Raw genomic sequence first — 19,653 nt, 5'->3', positions numbered from 1 at the left:
GAAAATAAATAAAATTAGGGAGCCGAAATGTCTCTGTTGAAAATCACTAAGGGACCGAAACGTCTCGAGTCATTTTAATTAAGGGGACCAAATAGCAGGGCCGAAACGTCTTAGGGGCCGATTAGATAGTAGGCCGATTTGGTAAGGGGCCGATTTATCTTGCTCCCTATATAGAGACCCCTTATCATCCGACAATGGAGATGTTCTTGAATACATTGAGACATACTTAAATTTCACAGACAGACAGTTAGACTCCTGAACTAAACATCAGTATCATTATATCTATAATGTATGTTTATTTTCACAATGACCTCATGTGCCGAACATACTCAATGAAATCCACTAAACATGGCATGGTACTGTACCAATATTTTGTCAACTTTTAGTAAAAAGTAATTCTTTTAAAAAGTCTCGAAACGATATTCCTGATTGGCAACGAAATTTCTGATTTTCTTTATATTTTCTATAAAATCTTACATATTGGTATGTTTTAACTAGTATTTGGGGATTTATTTTTTCCTTTTGTTAAGTGGTAAAAATCGATAATCCCCACGCTAAAACAAATACAGTATGGTGCAATTTCAATATCGCTGATAAATTAGCTAATTATCTGACAAAATATTTAGCTTCCCTATTTTGAAGCTTCAACTGAACAGGAAGTATCGTTTGTATGGAAAACAATCATATTAAAATTGGTCAACAACAATTTTACTGGGTGGGCGAATAATTGGTACAGGCGAAAAATTGATCCCTCACCTAAGTAGAACTTTTGTGTGTGTGCATGTGCGTGTGTGTGTGTGTAGAATTCGTTATAAATATTTGATAGCATTGGAGGCTACGAAAACGCAAAATCGTTACCTCTAAAGAGAATCGAAACAAAAAAGGGAAAGAGCGTAACCAGTCTAGAACCGATAAGGTAAAATACCGTTTTGACTAGATACGAATGGCTATCGGCTAACGAAACGGGAACCAAAATATTTCCGCTTCCGGCCATCATCATCATCACAAGAAAGTCTGCGTATGCAGGTTGTTTTTATTAAATTACAATGGCTGGGATGGAATTTGAGTATGACGAGGAAGGAAGCACATTCTACTATTTTTTGCTCTCCTTTTGGGCCCTTTTAATAATTCCTGGCACGTATTATTTGTGGCCAACTGCGGAAAGTAAAGGTAAATATATCCCATAGTTCAACATTCTGAGATTTTTACTGTTTTAAGTGTTTGATTTTTGCTGTAGTTTTTGCATTTTGCGTATGATTTTCTAGCAACAAGTATTTTTTGCACCCGTCATATTATTGATAACATTTTTTTTTCAGAATTCTTCTCACCATGCTGAATGGTTTTGTGCTTGTTTTTTACCATATGGTATTGAACTTGTATAAAATTTCACGGCCTATGATAGCTTAAACACCAATGTTTGAAGTATTATAAGTTTTTTACCACCCACATATTTTTGAAACTGAGTTCTCTTTCTTCAAACATCTGTCATACTGATAATGCTGAGGGGTGTGTTAATAGAATATGAAATTATGTACACCATTAAAAGTGAGAGAAAAAAATGTCAAGAAAGTGCCAAACAAATTGAATGCATATGTTTCCAACAAAGTTGTACATCCAGTGCGTACCTTATTGTATTTTTCAGATGAAAAAGAAAGAAATAGACTTCTCTGTCACTGTGCTCCATGTGAAGGGAAGCGTCAAAAACTTAAAGTTAAAACCTCTTGGCTAAAAACAAGGCGCAAGGCTGTGTAAGTAATTTTACTATGACTTTAAGATGAACTGCTTAAAATTGAGTCTCATATTTAATATTTATCAGGGCTTGACGCTTATTCTAATTCTTGGTTGCCCTTTGGGCAACCACCTAGCCATATTCACTTGCCCGAATGGATTTTTTACTTGCCCAATTTTTTGGGGCTCATTTTGTTGTTATACTTCACACAGGGTTGTCATTATGTTTTTCACCAACCGATTTTTTTATAAATCGAACAGATCTGGCCAGGGGTCAAGGGGCCGCCTAGGCCCCCTTGTTAGGTCCAGGGCAACGCCCTGGTCGGGGGTTCAGGGGGAGACGAAAACGAATTTTAGACATTCCTAGCTGAGGGTCTAAAACCTGTTTCCCTGAAAGCAAAATTGACTGTTTAGAAAACATTTATTCAGACTATTCTACTTTGAAAACAATATAAATGGGCCGAAATATCCAATTTTGGATTATGTGGCTACACATCTGGCTCTAGAATCTCTTGTTATCTCCTGCAAATCAAATTGTTCTAAATAGTAATCAGAGCTAGATGACTGATGATGTCGGTCTATTTTAGTTTGGCGAAACTATGGGCCCAGACTCAATCATTAATGGAATGGAAATAATTTACATTAACACTTAGATTCTACATAGATTGAATAATAAATCGTTTGTCTTACCTTGATAACAGCTAACAACAGAATGAACTTGAAGCAATGAAATCACCTCCTACCCGGAGATCGCCGAGAAAAATAAAAAGTGGGAAGAATCTAGCTTAGCGGACCGCTGAAATCGCAGACCATAATATCTTACATTTTGTTTCAGAAAGTTCGCTAGCTTTTCATAATGAGTAATCTTAGCGGGGGTTTGAAGGTATCAGCACCAGACATATCAGAAACGACACATTGATTTTATCGCGATCCGCTAGACTAGATTTGTTCTGTAACAGAAAACAAACACATTTTATTCAACAAAATGGACATTTCAAGCAGGCGCCATGCATCGATCGTAACTTAAAAAGAACAACAAACAATGTGTTCCCAATTTGCATTTTCGTTCTCACCGTTTCTTTGTTGGAACCCAAAATCAAATAGACTTAAACTTTTTTGATTTCGGCTGCGCCATTGTGCATGTGTTGTTTGTTTTTTTGTATCGCGGCACATCATTGGTCGCTCAAAACTGGAGTAATCAATCAAACGCTGTGTTATTTTTTCCAAGCGTTTGTACTACAAGAAACGGTGTCGCTATACAGTGTTCATCGGCAATTAGTACGGCGATTTTCTTCGACTTTTTCGGCCATTTTTTTCGATCTCAATTTTAAAATTCCTGTGTTGTTTGTTTTTTTGTATCGCGGCACATCATTGGTCGCTCAAAACTGGAGTAATCAATCAAACGCTGTGTTATTTTTTCCAAGCGTTTGTACTACAAGAAACGGTGTCGCTATACAGTGTTCATCGGCAATTAGTACGGCGATTTTCTTCGACTTTTTCGGCCATTTTTTTTCGATCTCAATTTTAAAATTCCTGAAAAACAACCGATTTTTTCACGATTTTAAATGATGGATTTGATCGGCAATCGGTTCATAATGACAACCCTGTCACATCAAAACCCATTTCCAGATTCAACCTGCACATCAGGGCTTGCTGTATTTGAAATAAATCAGTTGTCATGAAATTTGTAACTAATAGCACATACATTCAAATTATTAAGGATGAAATACAATACAATACAATAAGTTTTATTTCAAGTCGGCAAGACACAAACATATGCAACATAAGCTCTGATGAGCTTTTTAACCGACCGTTAACAAATGTATATGAGATCAACAAGAGTAAAAATAGCTATAAAAGGAAAAAGTATTAGATATTTCTATATTATATATCATCTAAAAGCACACATATTAAGCATATCTAAAGCTGTGGAAAACGCTGCTGATCCTGACCAGTGGCCTAAAAACTGCTATAAGAACTTATGTAAATAAAACACTGAATTATCAATACCAGCACAAAAGTGCGACTGCAAAGAAAAATGTTTTTAAGAAATCAATTATCCCCCCAAATCAGATTTGAGAAGAACTGATCAGCAACTTTCTCACAGAGGGTAACTACATTAGCTAAACACTCTCAGTAACATATTAAAACATTTAATGAAATCAGAAATAAGATTATACGACACATATAAAACAGAATGGATGTTATGATGTCCTAAACAATTTTACATGCATGGAACAAAAGCAGAAATATTGACTACAAAGATGCAACAACTTTGTCACAAGCAAGCACAACTCAAAAATAATAAGCACAAGTTGACATGCAAACATACAAAGGCAAGCATAACGCATAAAATGAATAAGGCAGAAAGCAAACAAAATATTATTTTTATTACCTGTATTTTAAAATTGAATTATAAGAACGAACAGTCAACCACTTATAATCTTAGCCTTGTAATCTTACATTTATTCTGAAGTAAATTACAATTTATCGCAATGTAAAGTGAAATCGTAAAGTTCCAAAAACCGAGCATCCGAAAATTGGAGCAGTCCGAAAAATAGTCAAAATGACCATTCTCGCTGTGTCTAGGAAAATTGTTTCCCCAAGACTCGACCCAGCGTCGTTTTCGTTTCTTTTCATAGCTGGTCTTTTTCTCGGATGACTTAGCCTTTTTTCGTTTGAAACATTAAAAAAAACTTGACAGCATCGACTGTCAAAACATCATTTGACGATTTGTGTACATTGTGAGGGCATTAACTGGAATGCTAGCTATATAGATTTGGTGCAGCTCACGCGATTGGCCAACGGATCTAGACGGAATTACTCGAGCTCTATCGGAAAATATTCGGCAGTCTTCGCCATCGTAGTTTCGAATGAAAATGTCAGAGGAGCTCCGTTTGACCCGATTTTTCAAGTCAACAACCAATGAGTGCATTAGTTTCGGTTTGATAAATACTCTCCAAGAAGGAGATTACGGACTACTATTTTTTACCAGAAAAGTCGCCACTATAACGAGTTTTTTTTGTTACTGCCCGATCGGGCAGGTAGATTCTAAAAACTACTGCCCGCCTGCAAAAATTACTTGCCCCGGGCAATCGGGCAGTGGTTAATGTCGAGCCCTGTTTATACTGATTGATTTTTTTGAATATTAACGAAAATTCAGCTATAACATCTATAACTCAATATGAAAATGCATCTTATGACATATCTTTAAGAAATATTTCCTTTTTAATGTTATAAATACATATTTCTAACTAATCAAGCACTTTTTCTGTAATTGAAAATTTTCTATTTCAGTCAAATAAGTTTAATTTTTGGATGGGTCATATTTGTGCTTCTGGCTTATAAAGTTTCCACCATACAAATTGAACATCAAGAGTACGATCCATTCCAGATCCTACAGATAGACAGAGTAAGTCTTGCCAAATATCTTCTTCATGTCTTTGGTTGTAAAATTTATAAAATGGTGTCAATTTAGCTTTATTAGAATCTAGAGGCACACATGATTGTTATTGATTATAAGTATAAACTTGTATTTGGATGGGGTGATTCTAGTGATCATCATTATAAATTAATCAATTACATTGAAGTATTCTGCATTTTTTAGGGTGCAAGTATGCGAGAGATAAAGAAAGCTTACAGAAAGCTGAGTTTAGAATTTCATCCAGACAAATACAAAGGCGATGAGAAAATGTTCATGAGGGTAGCAAAGGCTTATGCAGCGTAAGTTATATTTGAATGTCTGTATATGTACATTGTATACCAAGTAATTGTTCTCCAACATAAAATCATATTCTGTGAAACCAACAGCATTGGAAGATGCCTTGTTGCAGACAACTTCATGTAAAATTGTGTGAATGTGTTATGTAGTTTTTATTTGTTTTTAGAACTTTGTCAGCCATCATGGTAATTATTTTAATGCAATGACTGCATACATGTGCATTACCATGATAAAATATTGGGTATACATCTGTGTGTGTGCTTTTGTTCTCCAGACTGACAGATGAAGAATCAAGAAAAAACTGGGAAGAGCATGGCAACCCAGATGGACCAGGAGGTTTGTAGCTTTCTTGTGTATAATTTACTAAGTTTTCCATGTACACTTTCTTTTTAACTTGTTACAATCACTATGACTCCATTTCATGGCTAGAAACAATTACTGGTTCAACTAAACTACTGGACCACTCAAACCCTGATGGAGCTCGAACCCCCTAACTCTCTAGATGTGGACACTTAAACCACTATTAATTTGTGCATTTGTACAATGCTGAGTTTCTTTAATTGATCGTTTCAGTCACAACCTTTGGAATTGCCCTACCGAAGTGGATTGTTGATGATAAGAACTCTATGTGGGTATGTGAAAAAGGTTAAATTTGTCTCTTAGTAATACTGTATGTGAATATTTACACAGACACTTGACTCACAGTAAAACATGTAGCTGATAGGTGCATAATTTTTTTTATATATTTCACTCTGATATACAGAAATTGTGTAACATTGTGGGGTTGGTGTTTGGTACATAACCATACATACATGTATCTGCTTTCAGGTTCTGTTGGTGTACATTGTGCTGTTCATGGTCATCATGCCTGCCTGTGTGGTAAGACTTGATATTCCCTTCAAATCTAAATGTTCATTTCCTTTCCTTTCAAATGATTGGCAGGTATTCCTGTCTCTGTTTGTTATTGATGAATTGATGTACAATTTTATGAGGATTTATGCTTTCCTTTATTTTTGCAATTTTAACGTCATGTAGGGTTAAAGCTAAATAAATACGGAAGAGTACTGCACCGATTGCTTTGTAAGAAGAGGCTTCTGCCCACATGAAGGCCATCGTAGACACCCTTCTGCCTTTATAGAATTAAATACATAAGTCTGTCAAAAAAATCCCTATCATTAACTGTCAATTTTATATAAATGTTTAAGTTCTTTACAGCCTGATAAAATGTGCCCTAAGCAACCTTACCCCTTCTGCAGCACCCTGTCATTTATACCCCCCAAAACAAAGTTTGGGGGGGTATACTGGAATCGGGTTGTCCGTCTGTCCGTCCGTTTTTTTTTTGTCCGGGATTCATCTTTGTCGTTATTGAACAAATCTTTTTCAAACTTTCAAATATTAATGACCATGATGTAAACCTGTGCCTCCGTGGATTTTTTTTAAACTTGTCTTATCATATACCGTATATGCAGGGCTTTTTCTTCCCATTTTGGGAAAAAGACAGACATTTTGGAAAAAATTTGTGTCACAAAATGCTGAAAATGGGAAATTTTACAGTTAAAAGAACAAGCTGTCTAGTCTCCTGCAAAAGAGTTAATTTTTAAATAATAGTTTCTTTTCCTTTTTAAAAGACTCCAAAATGGCTGAAATATCAAATCTTTGGGTGTAAATATCTATTGCAATAAATCATGACAAATAATATTTCATACTGATCTCTGAATGTAATGAAAATCAATGATTTCTTAATTCAATTATCCCCAAAACATCGCATAATTTATGAGGATGTTGAATATGAACCAGTAAAAAGACTTTCATAAAAAAAAAATATATATTTTTTTTTAATTTTTGTTATTGCGATTTTTTTCTTAAGATTGGGAAAAATATCTTATACTGGTATTTTGCTATGGGAATGGGTCCATTATTCCGACCCGTGGGTACTATAGAAAAACCCCTGATATGATGCATTTAAAGTTCATTTCTGATTATATTTACTAGACTATAGTGGTTTTGGTAGTATTACTATTGTGAACTTAACAAGGTTTTCTTAAACAGAAATACTCTTTGATCTATTCGCAGGGTGTGTGGTGGTATCGGTCTATAAAGTTCAGCAAGGATCAGGTGCTGCTCAACACAACTCGACTCTACCTATACTTTTTCAGCAAAAACCCGCAGATGATCCTCAAGAGTAAGAATTATGCAATTCAAAGTTGTGATGAAAGTTATCACCAACTGCACTGTTGAATCGTGTTGGATTTTAAGATATAAGGAAGCAGATTGCTTTACAACCATGTTGTAGCTATAGATGTTAATTATCTCCAAAGGTCTGTAATTCTAGGACTTACACAATATATGTGAGACATTTCCAGAGAAGCGAAAACAAATATTGTGCTATCATCCTTGACCATTCTGAATTGGATTACTTGTGTAAAACACTCTTTAAGTTTTAAAGAAAAAAAATGTTGTGCCTTTTGTTAAAATGTGTTTATTGTTTCCATGAAAATTGCTGATAATGTTGCTCTTTTCTTCAGAGGTGATCATGGTTCTGGGGGCATCATTTGAGTTTGATAAGGCCAACAACTCCGAAATCATGGAGCGACCCAGTGACAATGAAGAAATTCCCATTGTAAGCTTGCTTTCTATTTACCAATCAGAAAAAAAATATCTTGATATTTGTAACAATTGTTATAATTTTGTTATGTGTAGATTTGATAGTAACCCTTCTTTGACCACTTATAAAACAAAAGCATGAGGCCACTATTCCATGCTCTTAATGTTCACATCCAAAGTCAGCATTCATGTTATGCATCCACACTTCAAATGGAAACCACTTCAGCCTTGTGTCTGCAATAACAATAAACACAGTCATAGTTCTAAGCAGAAATATAATTCATACTTAAAGTTTAAAAGTCATTTAATTTCAAACATCTCAATTGTTTTTCACATTAACAGGTACAAATCATTGATACATAAATATGCAATCAAAAATATGCAAAAATTGGCTTTCTGAAATGTATCATTTTTATGTAGAAAAAAATGATTAAATTGAAAAAAACAACATCACTATGGCCCCACAAAAATTGAGAAATAACATGCTTTCAAATTGCACCCCTTTTCAAATATGCTATAATTCAGCGCCCTTATCACGCCTGTAATGGCTTTTCCCTTATGGACCACACCTCTGATAGCCCAAGGACAAACCAGCTGCGGTAAATGTCACAACACTATAAGTGTAAACCATTGCAACATTAACTGCCACCGTCCAATGTCCTCAAACCAAAAACAAAACAAAAATGTATATATTTTTTGGTATCAGCCTAGTGGGTGCCAACAGACCGGCTATTTATTTATTAACAATAACATACATGTTTATTCTGTCAAGTTCATGAACATTGCAAACACATAAAATGAACTAACTATATTCATTATGCATGAATAACAGCTTATCTTAAGCAAACATGACACAACATGTTTAATAAACTTGATAAATACATGTTATACAAACATGAATACCAGTATGTTGAACATATATGAAAAATAACTTTGTACAACAAAAAGAAGAGAATGTAGTATGCCAAATTACATATATTAAAATGCAAATCATATTCTCAAATCTTTCACTCGTCATTAGCAACTATAGGACTACTAATGACAAATATCTACTAGACTTACAACATGCTACAAATGCTTGAAATCCTTGTGCTTTTCCTGTACAAAACTAGCGACACCTATCAGAGGCATACAAACAAGGGAAATAAATTTTTGTCTAATTCGTAAACTTAAACGACAAAAATTACATTAGTTCACTGTGTGTTAAGCTTCATGCCAACATTTTCTCTTGAAATTTAATAGGTTTTAAAATGGAAAATTTTGGGCACTGTTGAAATTTCAATATTGTTTTTTTTAAGCAAAGCATAGTCACTTTTTTACCATATTTGCTCTAATATCTCCCTGCTCAATTATGCTTGGATGCGGATCTTAAGCACCCACATGGATTACATGCGAACAGGGTTAGACTTGTTTGACTCTAGGATTTAGAACTCTAATGAAAGTAGGTGTTGAATGTAAGTGAAATAGTATTTTTGGTTTTCTCGGTTAAACAAATACATTAATCATTCATTATTACCTCCCCTACCAGCTGATGAAGCAGTTACCTAACCTAGATGAGAAGAACAAGGAACGCCCCCTATGTTTTGGTTATAGTGTGAAGGCACGCGCCCTGTTACATGCACACTTTGCCCGCATGGAGCTGCCACCACAGACACTCAAGATAGGTAAAAAGTTTGGCTTCTGTCAACCTATTAGCATATTGCGAGAGAAACTTGTCAACCAATTTGAATGAAAGCAGTTTTTTTTAAGTGCCAAGATAAGTTGAGTTACACTGCATTTCTAAGAATATTGCATGTTTTGTCAACAATTTTACCTGTATACTAAAATGTCAGAGTTTCTTTTAGGTTACAAGGTAATTTGCTTCATATTTCTAGGATGAAGTGAAACAAGTTAAAACAAAACCTTTTTGAAATCTTGCCATTGTCTATAAATGTGTGTGTATACAGGCACTGATTAAAACCCTATGACACCATTAAAGAAGGTATAACTATTCTTAATAGTGTCTTGACCTGTGTATATATGTGTTTTCAGACCAGATGTATGTTTTGAAAAAGTGCCCAGCCCTTATCAATGAAATGATCAACATTCTCTCCCAGTTGGTGGCCAGTGCCATGGCCAGACAGCGTAAGTACCTTGTATAGAACTTTTGCATGCCCCTGGAAATGCTTTACCAAGTAATTAGGTGTAATAAAATTAAGGCTCAACATACCGTAGTAAAGATAATTCTTAATGGTTATGCTTGAATTTAAATGTTTCAAACATCAAAACCAGACCTTTGAATGAATTCTTACAATACTATTTGGCATACAAAATACTAACAATACATGCTATATGAAATACAAAATAATGGATCATATGTATTTCTTGAGTATTACTTAATGTGGGGAAAAATCCCCATTTCTAATAACAAAATTATATGAATGGTATAAAGTATGACTGTACGTACTCCCCCAGGAATGAACGAGATGCCGCGTCTTGAGACTGTAGAGAACTGTATGAAGGTGTCTCAGATGATGACCCAGGCCCTTGAAGCCAAGTCCAACCCACTGCAGCAACTCCCACATATACGACCCGACATGCTCCGACACTTTGTCACCAGGAAGGTAATTGGAGCTCCAAGTACCTGACTAGACTTCTGAATATAAAGGAAATCATAAAATGCTTTTAAATACTTAACTATTTTGAATACCTTATAGATTTGAGTTTTGTCCCCTGGGTCAGTGATTTATCTTAAGGGCCAAGCTTATTTCCTCTGTGGCAGTCTAGCAGTACTTGCCACATCCCTTTTTCCTGGAACTGTCCACTAGGACTAAACAATGACAGAATCTTAACATTCATGCATCATTTCTTATAGAATATTCATATATATGTTTTCAGCGTAATGTACAGCGAATCCGTGACCTTGTAGCCATGGATGACGATGAGAGACGTGCTTTGTTGAGATCTCTGACAGACGATGAATACCAGGATGTTATTAATGTGTGTGCCACCCTCCCCAATGTTGTCATGGTCGTCAAATCAGAAGGTAAGGGACCTGGTATTTAGGTAAAATGCATGTTGAATTCCAAATGAAAGAATCGCTTCATCTGTATAATGACGGAAAAACTGCTTGTCATCATATTTTTGTACAGTTAAGAAACCTTGAGGCTATTTTTCATCTGGAAAATGTGGTGAGTGCTTTTATACATGTTTTGGAAACAAATTTATTATCAAAGTTTTATTGTTGAAATTTTTTATATAGTTTAATTTCCTTAGATAATATGTTGCAGTCCTAAAAATGTGTCAATATGAATAGTTACATCTATGGTAATGAAATGCATTGGAAACCCGCAGTCTTGGATGATGATGACCGGACAATTCGTGCGGGCAGTATTGTGACAGTGACCGTGAGCCTGCGACGTAAGAACATGATGGACGACTTTGACATCAACAAGTTGACAGGGGAGAGAGATGAGCCGGCTGTGGGGGAGGAAGAACAGGTGGAGGAGCAAGATGGGGATGAGGAAAATAAGGTGAGGCAGGGGCTGGAAATGGTATCTGATACTAATAGTGTAGTTGTTCACTCTCTGGTCTTTGACTCTTAACGTTGGAATGCTGCTCAAATCAACTCTAGGGGCCCTGACAGTGTTGCCATCATTGAGCAGACTCAATCAAACTAAGACTCTCTCATCAAGAATTAATGGATAAGTGTTTGTATATTTATTTGGACACCATATAACTGGTAAAGAACTATCATGCGATCTTAAAAACCACCAAGTTATTTATTGCTTGGACATTTGCTGATAGTTTTTCCGTTGCTTGCTTTTTGATTTCCTGAGTTGTTTCGTTTTAGCTGAACAAACCTGAAAATGCAACTGATTGGTTGAAAACTGCTTCTGTAAGAATATTTTATGAAAAATGAAGGAGTTTGGTAAAAAGGTTTGGTGGAAAAGAAATGTTTCAAATTTCAAAGAAAATGTTAGATTTGATAACAGTTTGGTGGGAGTTTAAATAGTTTTCAAGTTTAATTTTTTTCAAAAAATAATACAAATGCAAACAAAACTTGTGGTCAGCATAATATTTTGTCCAATGAGAAGGAAGAATTCTTCAAGTTTTTAGATACATTTATTTTAGTAAATCAGCAGTCAGCTATTGTTGATTTTTTTTTTCAGCTAGATATAAACAGTGGCTGGCCCAGTCAGTGGGTTGTTTACACAATATTATTATGTTGACCACGAAAAAGATTAAAGATTGTTAGTATGTACAAAATAAATGGCCGTCACTTATTTTACATACTATATATCTCTGACATCACTAATGCTATTAAAATAATATAGGAGGTTATTATATATTATCAGGGTTCTCAATAAGTTTTGGTTGAACCTTCTCAAATAGTATAGTAACCAACCGGCTACTTCTTATTCTACATAACTTTCACTTATTTTTCCAAATTTGAAGCGGCCTAATTGCTATTTGAACTGTCCATTTTGGCAAGCATCTCGTTCTTATTGAGAACACTGTATTATATAATTAAAGTTAGAAAAAACAATGTTACAAATAATGCAATTTTCACAAGTTTATCTATCTGGAGTTCAAATTTTTTAAATTTGTGCCCATATTGATGCTTTAGATCTGACAATAAATATTGCTTAATATACTTTTCCCAGTCCTGATAGAGTATGTGCATTCCATTAAATAGCGGTATTCATCACCCAACAAATTATGTAAAATATTTCACAAATGCATGATTGGAATAAATGGTTGTGTTTATTTTCCGTAAGTGACTTTTGTTTGTAAAACAAAAGAAGGGTATGTTGATTTGTTCTCTCAAAATATTTGATTTTTTTTTTAATTTTTTTGCATGCTTTCTGTTTCAATGAATATTTTATTGCATTAAAAATGTTTGTCTTCTAAGGAAAATATATCGGAGGATTTAAGAAGCATATATATATTTTTTTTAACTTATTTTATTGCATAATATATATATATCTCCAAATGGTTGCATACCTCAAATAAAGGCTATCAATATAAATGATAAAAATTATATACTTGTTGTCTCTCTTGAATGGTTTCCTAGTTTTCATGCTTTGTTGAAATCTTGGTTCAACATTAAGTTGTTCAAAACTGAAGGTGACTCGCTAGGTTTTTTTTAGTACCCACGGGTTCGACTATCGGACCCTTTCCCAAAGCAAAATATATGATATTTTTTTATGAATGTCTTTTTACCTGTACTAGTTTTTTCAACATCCTAATAAATTATTTGATGTTAAGTATTGGGGATAATTGAATTTGGGGAATCATTGACTTTCATCACATTTAGAGATCAGTATGAAATACTATCTTTCATAATTTATTGCAGTAGATATTTACACCCCAAGGATTGATATTTCAGCCGTTTTGAGTCTTTTGAAAGGGAAAAGAAACTAATATTTTATAATACTACAATTTAATTTACTACACTTGCTGAATTCATTGGGGCTGACCATAAAAAGATCATTACAGTACTGGTTCATTAATATGAATAACCTGTTATTTTTAGGGTGTGGAGGAAGCTGCGAGTGCAGAGAACAAGCCCAAAGCCTGGCAGAAGCCCGCTCATGGGAAGGGCAAGAAGAAGGCCAAGCCCAAGAAGGCAAAACAAGCGTTCAACTGGAAGAAGCCAGCTGTACAGAATGTCGGGGCCAAGCCTGACGGTCAGGTGACATCGGAAAAACCTGAGGGGGAGGAGGAGGTCAGTTGAATTGTATTTAAAGCTTATCAAGTCAGAAATCTTGACATGTTAATGCAATTAACTGTATTGAACACAAATTTGGGTTATACAATTGCTGAATGGAAATCGTTCTATCCATGTGTTGAGACAAACAGAAACAGAAACAAACTGAACTTTTTCTTGTAGGACTGACTTATGGCTGGCAACAGTCAGACAAAACAGCATGGTTACAAATTTCAAAAGGGGTCATTAGTCCATTTAAGACCCGAGTACGCAACACAGAGACTACACCAATAAGTTCTTGTTTAATTAATATATGATATGAGAAATAAAATAATCATCTACCTTTTTAACTTAATGTTTTTTGTTACCAAAGGCTGAAGCAGATGATGATGTAGAAAGAAACTCTGACAGCGAATCCGAGGCGGAGGAGATTGTAGGTGAGGGGACTGTTCCTGAAACCAAACCACAGCCAGACAAGAAGAAGATAAAGCGAAAACGGGCCGATACGGAGCATGAAGATGATGACTGGGAGAAGTTCCAGGAAGAGGCCAAGAAAGAGAACTCACTTGAAACAAAGAAAAAGGAAAGCCACCCTGTTCACTGCCCTCATTTCCCAGATGTAAGTTAAGCTATAAATTCTGGTTAAAAAGGTCCTTGACATTAGATAAATACACAGGTATCATCTATGTATTTCCAATGTAGAAGTCTGTTTATATCACTCATACTGTTAATAATGATCTTGTTTGTGAAAGTTCAGAAAAAGTCCTGATCCTGATCACTGTGTACAAAATAATTTAAGAAGTATTGAGCAATTTTGTCATGCGCGTACAAGAAAAATTTGTACTGGAAGGGTCAAGAATTTTGGTTTGATATGGTATCACAAATTTGATTAAATGTTTTACCTGCAAATTTAAATAATCTATGTCTTATGTCTTTATTCTTGTTTCCAAATATTTATTGTTTCTACTCACTTCATGAATACTGATTAAAAAAAGTGATGATACGATATGATCTTTGAGGAGTGGGTCCCTACAATATTCCTTGACATATTGTGGCAACTAACAGAACAGAAGATATTGGCATCCCTATGCTGTGCTCCTTGTAATGGTGAACCCTGTATTTGTTTCCGCAGGAGAAGCAGGAAGGTTGGTGGTTGTATGTAGCTGATAGGAAAAACCACATGCTTGTTACTGCCCCTGTACAAATACTCTCCCTGAAGAAGGAAGAAGAGGTACCAGATACTGTGTTTAACATCTTTTGTTAAATTTCATACATTTTGCAGCTATTGTAAAATACATGTTGCTCTAATTGAATACTATGAAACGATGGCTTTAAGTTGATGTTTTGGGAATTATTTTAAAATAACACTTAACCATTCATAGCCTCTTAATAACAAATATGATCTTAAAAAAGAACAGAAAGTATCTCCATCATCTAATCCCTGTATGCCTATGTATTCCATCCTCAGATGACGCTGAAGTTTTCTGCCCCTCCAAAAGTGGGGGTCTACACCTACAGTGTCGTACTGAGGTCAGACAGCTACTTTGACTTTGACCAACACCACAACTTTAAGGTAGGAAAGATCTTTGCTTACTCTTTCAATTTTGTATCATTGCCAAGATTGCTACAATGCAAATGGTATAAGGAATACTGCCTAAGCTGTTATTTTCTGTAAGAAATACATGAATCGATGAAGTTTCCAATTACATTCAATTACATAATGAAATGTAAGGTACCGGTAGCTTATCAAAAGTTTTTCAAAGTGAAAGTGCAAAATATATTCTTTGAATTTCTTGGCCTTACAAATAAATCACCTGAGAGACAGGGGCCGTATTCACAAACATCTGGAGTCTGGAGTTTGAAACTAAAGTTTTTCAGTGTTAATCTCATATTTAAACCCTGTTCTGATGTATTTCAGCTAGAGGGCCAAATATTAATTTTTGTTACCATTTGGTTTAACACAATGCCCACATACATACTCTTATTTGAAGAAGGTTGTCAGGAATACCAGTCAGTACAGTTTTCTGTGTGTGTGTTTCAGCTGGACGTGAAGGAAGCCAAGGTGATCGAGGATCACCCTCAGTGGGACATCTCCGATTCCGAGGATGAGGCAGACGCCCACAAGAACGACGCCAGCAACGACTCAGACTACTCAACAGACATGGAGGACGATGATGATGATGATGACTATGATGATTAAGACAAACAAACAAGAAGCCTGATATTAATGAAACAGGATGATAAATAAACATGTTTCATGATAGATAGCTGGCTTAATACTTCTACAGACAACAGACTTTTCAACTGAAATGGATGACCATGATGAAGTTGTTTAGAAAAGGAGGTCTCATGTTGTGTTTGGAAGAGTGATTCGAAAATATGTGTTCAAACATTTATTTTGGCTTAAATGATGAAATTAATCTCTATATTTGGCACAAATTTGATATCATTATTATGTACTTGTATGACCTTGTACACACATTTCCGAAGACAAATTTGGGGGCGAATGTAAATGTAAATTAGCTTCTACAATATTTAGAGATTGAAGTGTGTTACATTCAGCTATAAATTGTTACATTATTTATGGATCACTTAGATTTCAAGCAGTTTACTGGTATACCGGTAGATCTGAAGAAGCTGTCTTTGGTATTATTTTGTGATTCTATTCTGTTGTAGCTGTAAAGCCAATCTATGTATACTGAGAGTATGATGTTGAATTTATGTATTGTAAATTATATTTAATTAGATTGACTTTAAGTCTGTGATTTTTTCCATTCTTTAAACTTTCATTTTATAACTTTACTGAGAAACAGATGTAACCAAATATTTTTTTTTTTCTGTGTTGCAAAATATCACATTTTAGTTTATAAGACAAAACATAAAGATGCAATCAGAGTGTCTTGAAAAGCCATAGATGTTCAGTATGTAAATAGAGGTGATGTATTTATGTATTTAACTGCAAATGAGTGCTTACGGTTTACTGCAATAAGCACAATCCTATTCTGTTGTGTTTGCCTATGTTGTTTGCCCAATTAGGTGCAAAGACTCACGAAATCGCTTTCAAGTGCTGGTGTGGTTTTTAACATTTAATGTATGCAGAATAATGGTCATTGTTATATGAGAGGTATTCAGTGTTTTCAAATCTACACTTTTCAAAGAATCATATGTATTAATTAGGATACAACATAAATGAAGGTCGAGCAATTACTACTCAATTAAATAACTTTTGTTTTAGAACTCTTATTATAGGCCAGAAATTTAAGAGTCACTGTTATAACATAAAAGGTATTTGGTGTTTTCAATCTATACTTTTCTAAGAATCATATGTATTAACTAGGATACACCATAATTGAAGAAGGTCAAGCAATTACTACCCAATTAAATAACTTTGTTTTGTTTTAGAACTCTTATTATAGGCCAGAAATTTATGCTCACTCGAGCGTCATATACCTATTGAACAAGGCATTATCTGAATCACTAGTCAAGAGTAAGACTTATTACAATACTCGTATAGGGATCAAAATACATGTATGTTCATGAAATGGACCATATTCAATATCTATAATTAAATATCTCCTGCATCTGTACTCACATTTTTACCTTTCAATTACTGACAATGGGAGCACCTCATTTGGTAAATTGTTTTGTATTGATTTTTTTTATAGTTTTTAAGAGATTTGGAATTGAAGATTTTTTTGCATGTTGTAAATTGTTGGAAATGATGTGGCGGAGAGGGTCAGAGTGACAGACTTTGTTGTGCAATGCTTCATTTGCTCATTCTTGTGTCTATCACAAATCTGTACTTTCACTATCAAGAGATTATGACTTTGACTCCGTTTCAAGGGCATTGCATCAGAGAAATAGACAAAAAGCATGAACTGTGTATCCCATTCCATTGTTAGAATTTCCATGTTTGATTAATGACTGTTTAATGTAAATAAAGCTCAAAAACAAATATGTCATGCATTGCTGATCTTAGGGTTTTAGTCTGATTTTAAAAATGACAGGGTGCTGCAGAGTGGTGGTATTGGTAAAAAGGGCAAATTGAATTAGGCTGCAAAGAACTGAAAAATTATGAATTTGATAGAAAATGTTAGTAAATGTGTCTTATGGAAGTAATATTAGATTTTAACTGCTAAATATGTAATGTTTGTAGGTATTTATAATCAGCGTATTAGTTTAATCAAAACAAAAGAAATATTTCATAAGCATTTAATTCTATGAAGGCAGAAGGGTGCACATGCTGGTGTCAATGAGGGCAGAAGGGTGCTAACAAAAAAAGACGGTGCAGCATCCTTGCATAACTCTAGCTGAAACCCTAGAAGATGTAGATATGTGTATGTCAGTGATTTATATGTTGTTCCGAAGTTGTACTTCATACTTGTACATGTATTAATTTTACAGCCTAATGCCGAGCTGTGTTAAGTAAATGAATATATTATATAGTTCGTCGGATTGGTTGTCAAACGTTCATAAGCAATTTTATTTTAAAAATGGTAAACCAGAAGATGTTCGTTTGTAAAGCATTAAATTGCTTTTCTTTAAATCTCTAATAACTTTTTTCAATATTGGATTCTGCCAGGATTAAAAAAAGCTTTTTGTTGTATGAATGCAGCCTGTCAAAACAATAAATTTGTTCCTCTTATGGTTGTTCTTATGGTTAATGTTGGGTATTTTTTTATTTTTAAGGAATGCAATCATATGTAGAGGGAAATGTAGTATTTTTGTTAGTCAGCATTGTGTCACTATTGTCAAGTAAAAAGTTATATTTATTTTAGTTTTCAGAATAAACAATGTTGATAATTTATGAAAAAAATAAAACAAATGAATTAACGACTTAATTTTGTTGTTTTTAATTCTGTGTGTTGTCATTCTGAATGGTACATATTTTATCAAGTTTGACTGGGACATTTATACATGATTTGTTTGTCCCAGTCTTGTACTACATCTGCGTGCAAAAGCTTTAAGACTTTAATCATTGAGCCTGCATGTGGTGAGCGAGACATAGTTGTCACAATGGTGATTGCGTATAAGTGCGTCCATATGGACTGAACCTAGTACAAGATTTACCAACTGAAACTTTGTACCTTCATGCTCGTTATGTGACAATATGTAAATGTGTAGCAATGCACATAACTCTTGATTTAACATTTATTGAGTGTTGCCCCATGTTTGAATGAAAACAGCAACAGACAAGTGAATGCATTTACTCCTTAACACATTTGTCATTATAGATATACTATAGTATATATTTATATATACTCGGCGCACGCACCATTAGAATCGTCCATTTTTTTACAATATAGGAGAAAAAAGTAATAAAATACGTCCGAAATGCACCATTTGGGAGTAGAAATTGTTCAATTTGGTATGGAGGGGAATACTGCCAAACCAACCTTTTAAACCAAATGCATTTTTGTTAGGAGGGAGGGCCGCGAGTCAAAAGGCTACGCTCTCTAACATCTTGGAACCGCCTATGAACATGGTCACAAAAGTTGACACTTTTGAATTTCTCTTTTATTGTCGGCACATTGGTACATTTCCTCCAGAGAAAATGTATTTGTTGGTACAAAAAAAATCTTCGAATCTGTAATTAATAATATCACGGACCTATATGGTTTATAGGTCCGTGATAATATATAAAAAAATCATACAAACATGTTTTTTTTAAATCTTTTTTATACTACATGTATACTGTACTGTATACTGTAAGCTTTTCGGTGCTGCGCATGCATCAGACAAATCAGATAAAAAATATAAAAAATTGGTCACTAAACAAAAAAGATATAAAATAAAATCGATGAAAAAATAAACTGTTATATTTTATAAATATTTTCCGGTTTCACTGTCATTAATATATCTGATTGGATGTGACATGAATTAGTTAGATGTAGCCTTTAAATACAAT

The 19,653-nt window shown here is 34.4% G+C and overlaps 1 protein-coding gene across 1 annotated transcript; it reads left to right on the top strand.

Annotated features, from left to right (window-relative positions):
- Window positions 1-980: 980 nt before the first annotated feature.
- Window positions 981-18,582, top strand: LOC128238474 (translocation protein SEC63 homolog). Its single transcript, XM_052954432.1, has 19 exons — window positions 981-1,170; window positions 1,643-1,748; window positions 5,026-5,140; window positions 5,336-5,451; window positions 5,724-5,785; window positions 6,023-6,081; window positions 6,278-6,328; window positions 7,523-7,631; window positions 7,975-8,069; window positions 9,582-9,717; window positions 10,085-10,177; window positions 10,508-10,656; window positions 10,931-11,078; window positions 11,387-11,565; window positions 13,572-13,763; window positions 14,119-14,364; window positions 14,878-14,976; window positions 15,214-15,318; window positions 15,787-18,582. The coding sequence occupies exons 1-19, from the start codon at window positions 1,047-1,049 to the stop codon at window positions 15,943-15,945; spliced, it is 2,343 nt and encodes a 780-aa protein (XP_052810392.1). The 5' UTR covers window positions 981-1,046; the 3' UTR covers window positions 15,946-18,582.
- Window positions 18,583-19,653: the final 1,071 nt, after the last annotated feature.

This window comes from Mya arenaria, chromosome 6 (assembly GCF_026914265.1).
Source record: "Mya arenaria isolate MELC-2E11 chromosome 6, ASM2691426v1".
Taxonomy (NCBI): domain Eukaryota; kingdom Metazoa; phylum Mollusca; class Bivalvia; order Myida; family Myidae; genus Mya; species Mya arenaria.
This window is presented reverse-complemented; position numbering and strand designations above follow the sequence as displayed.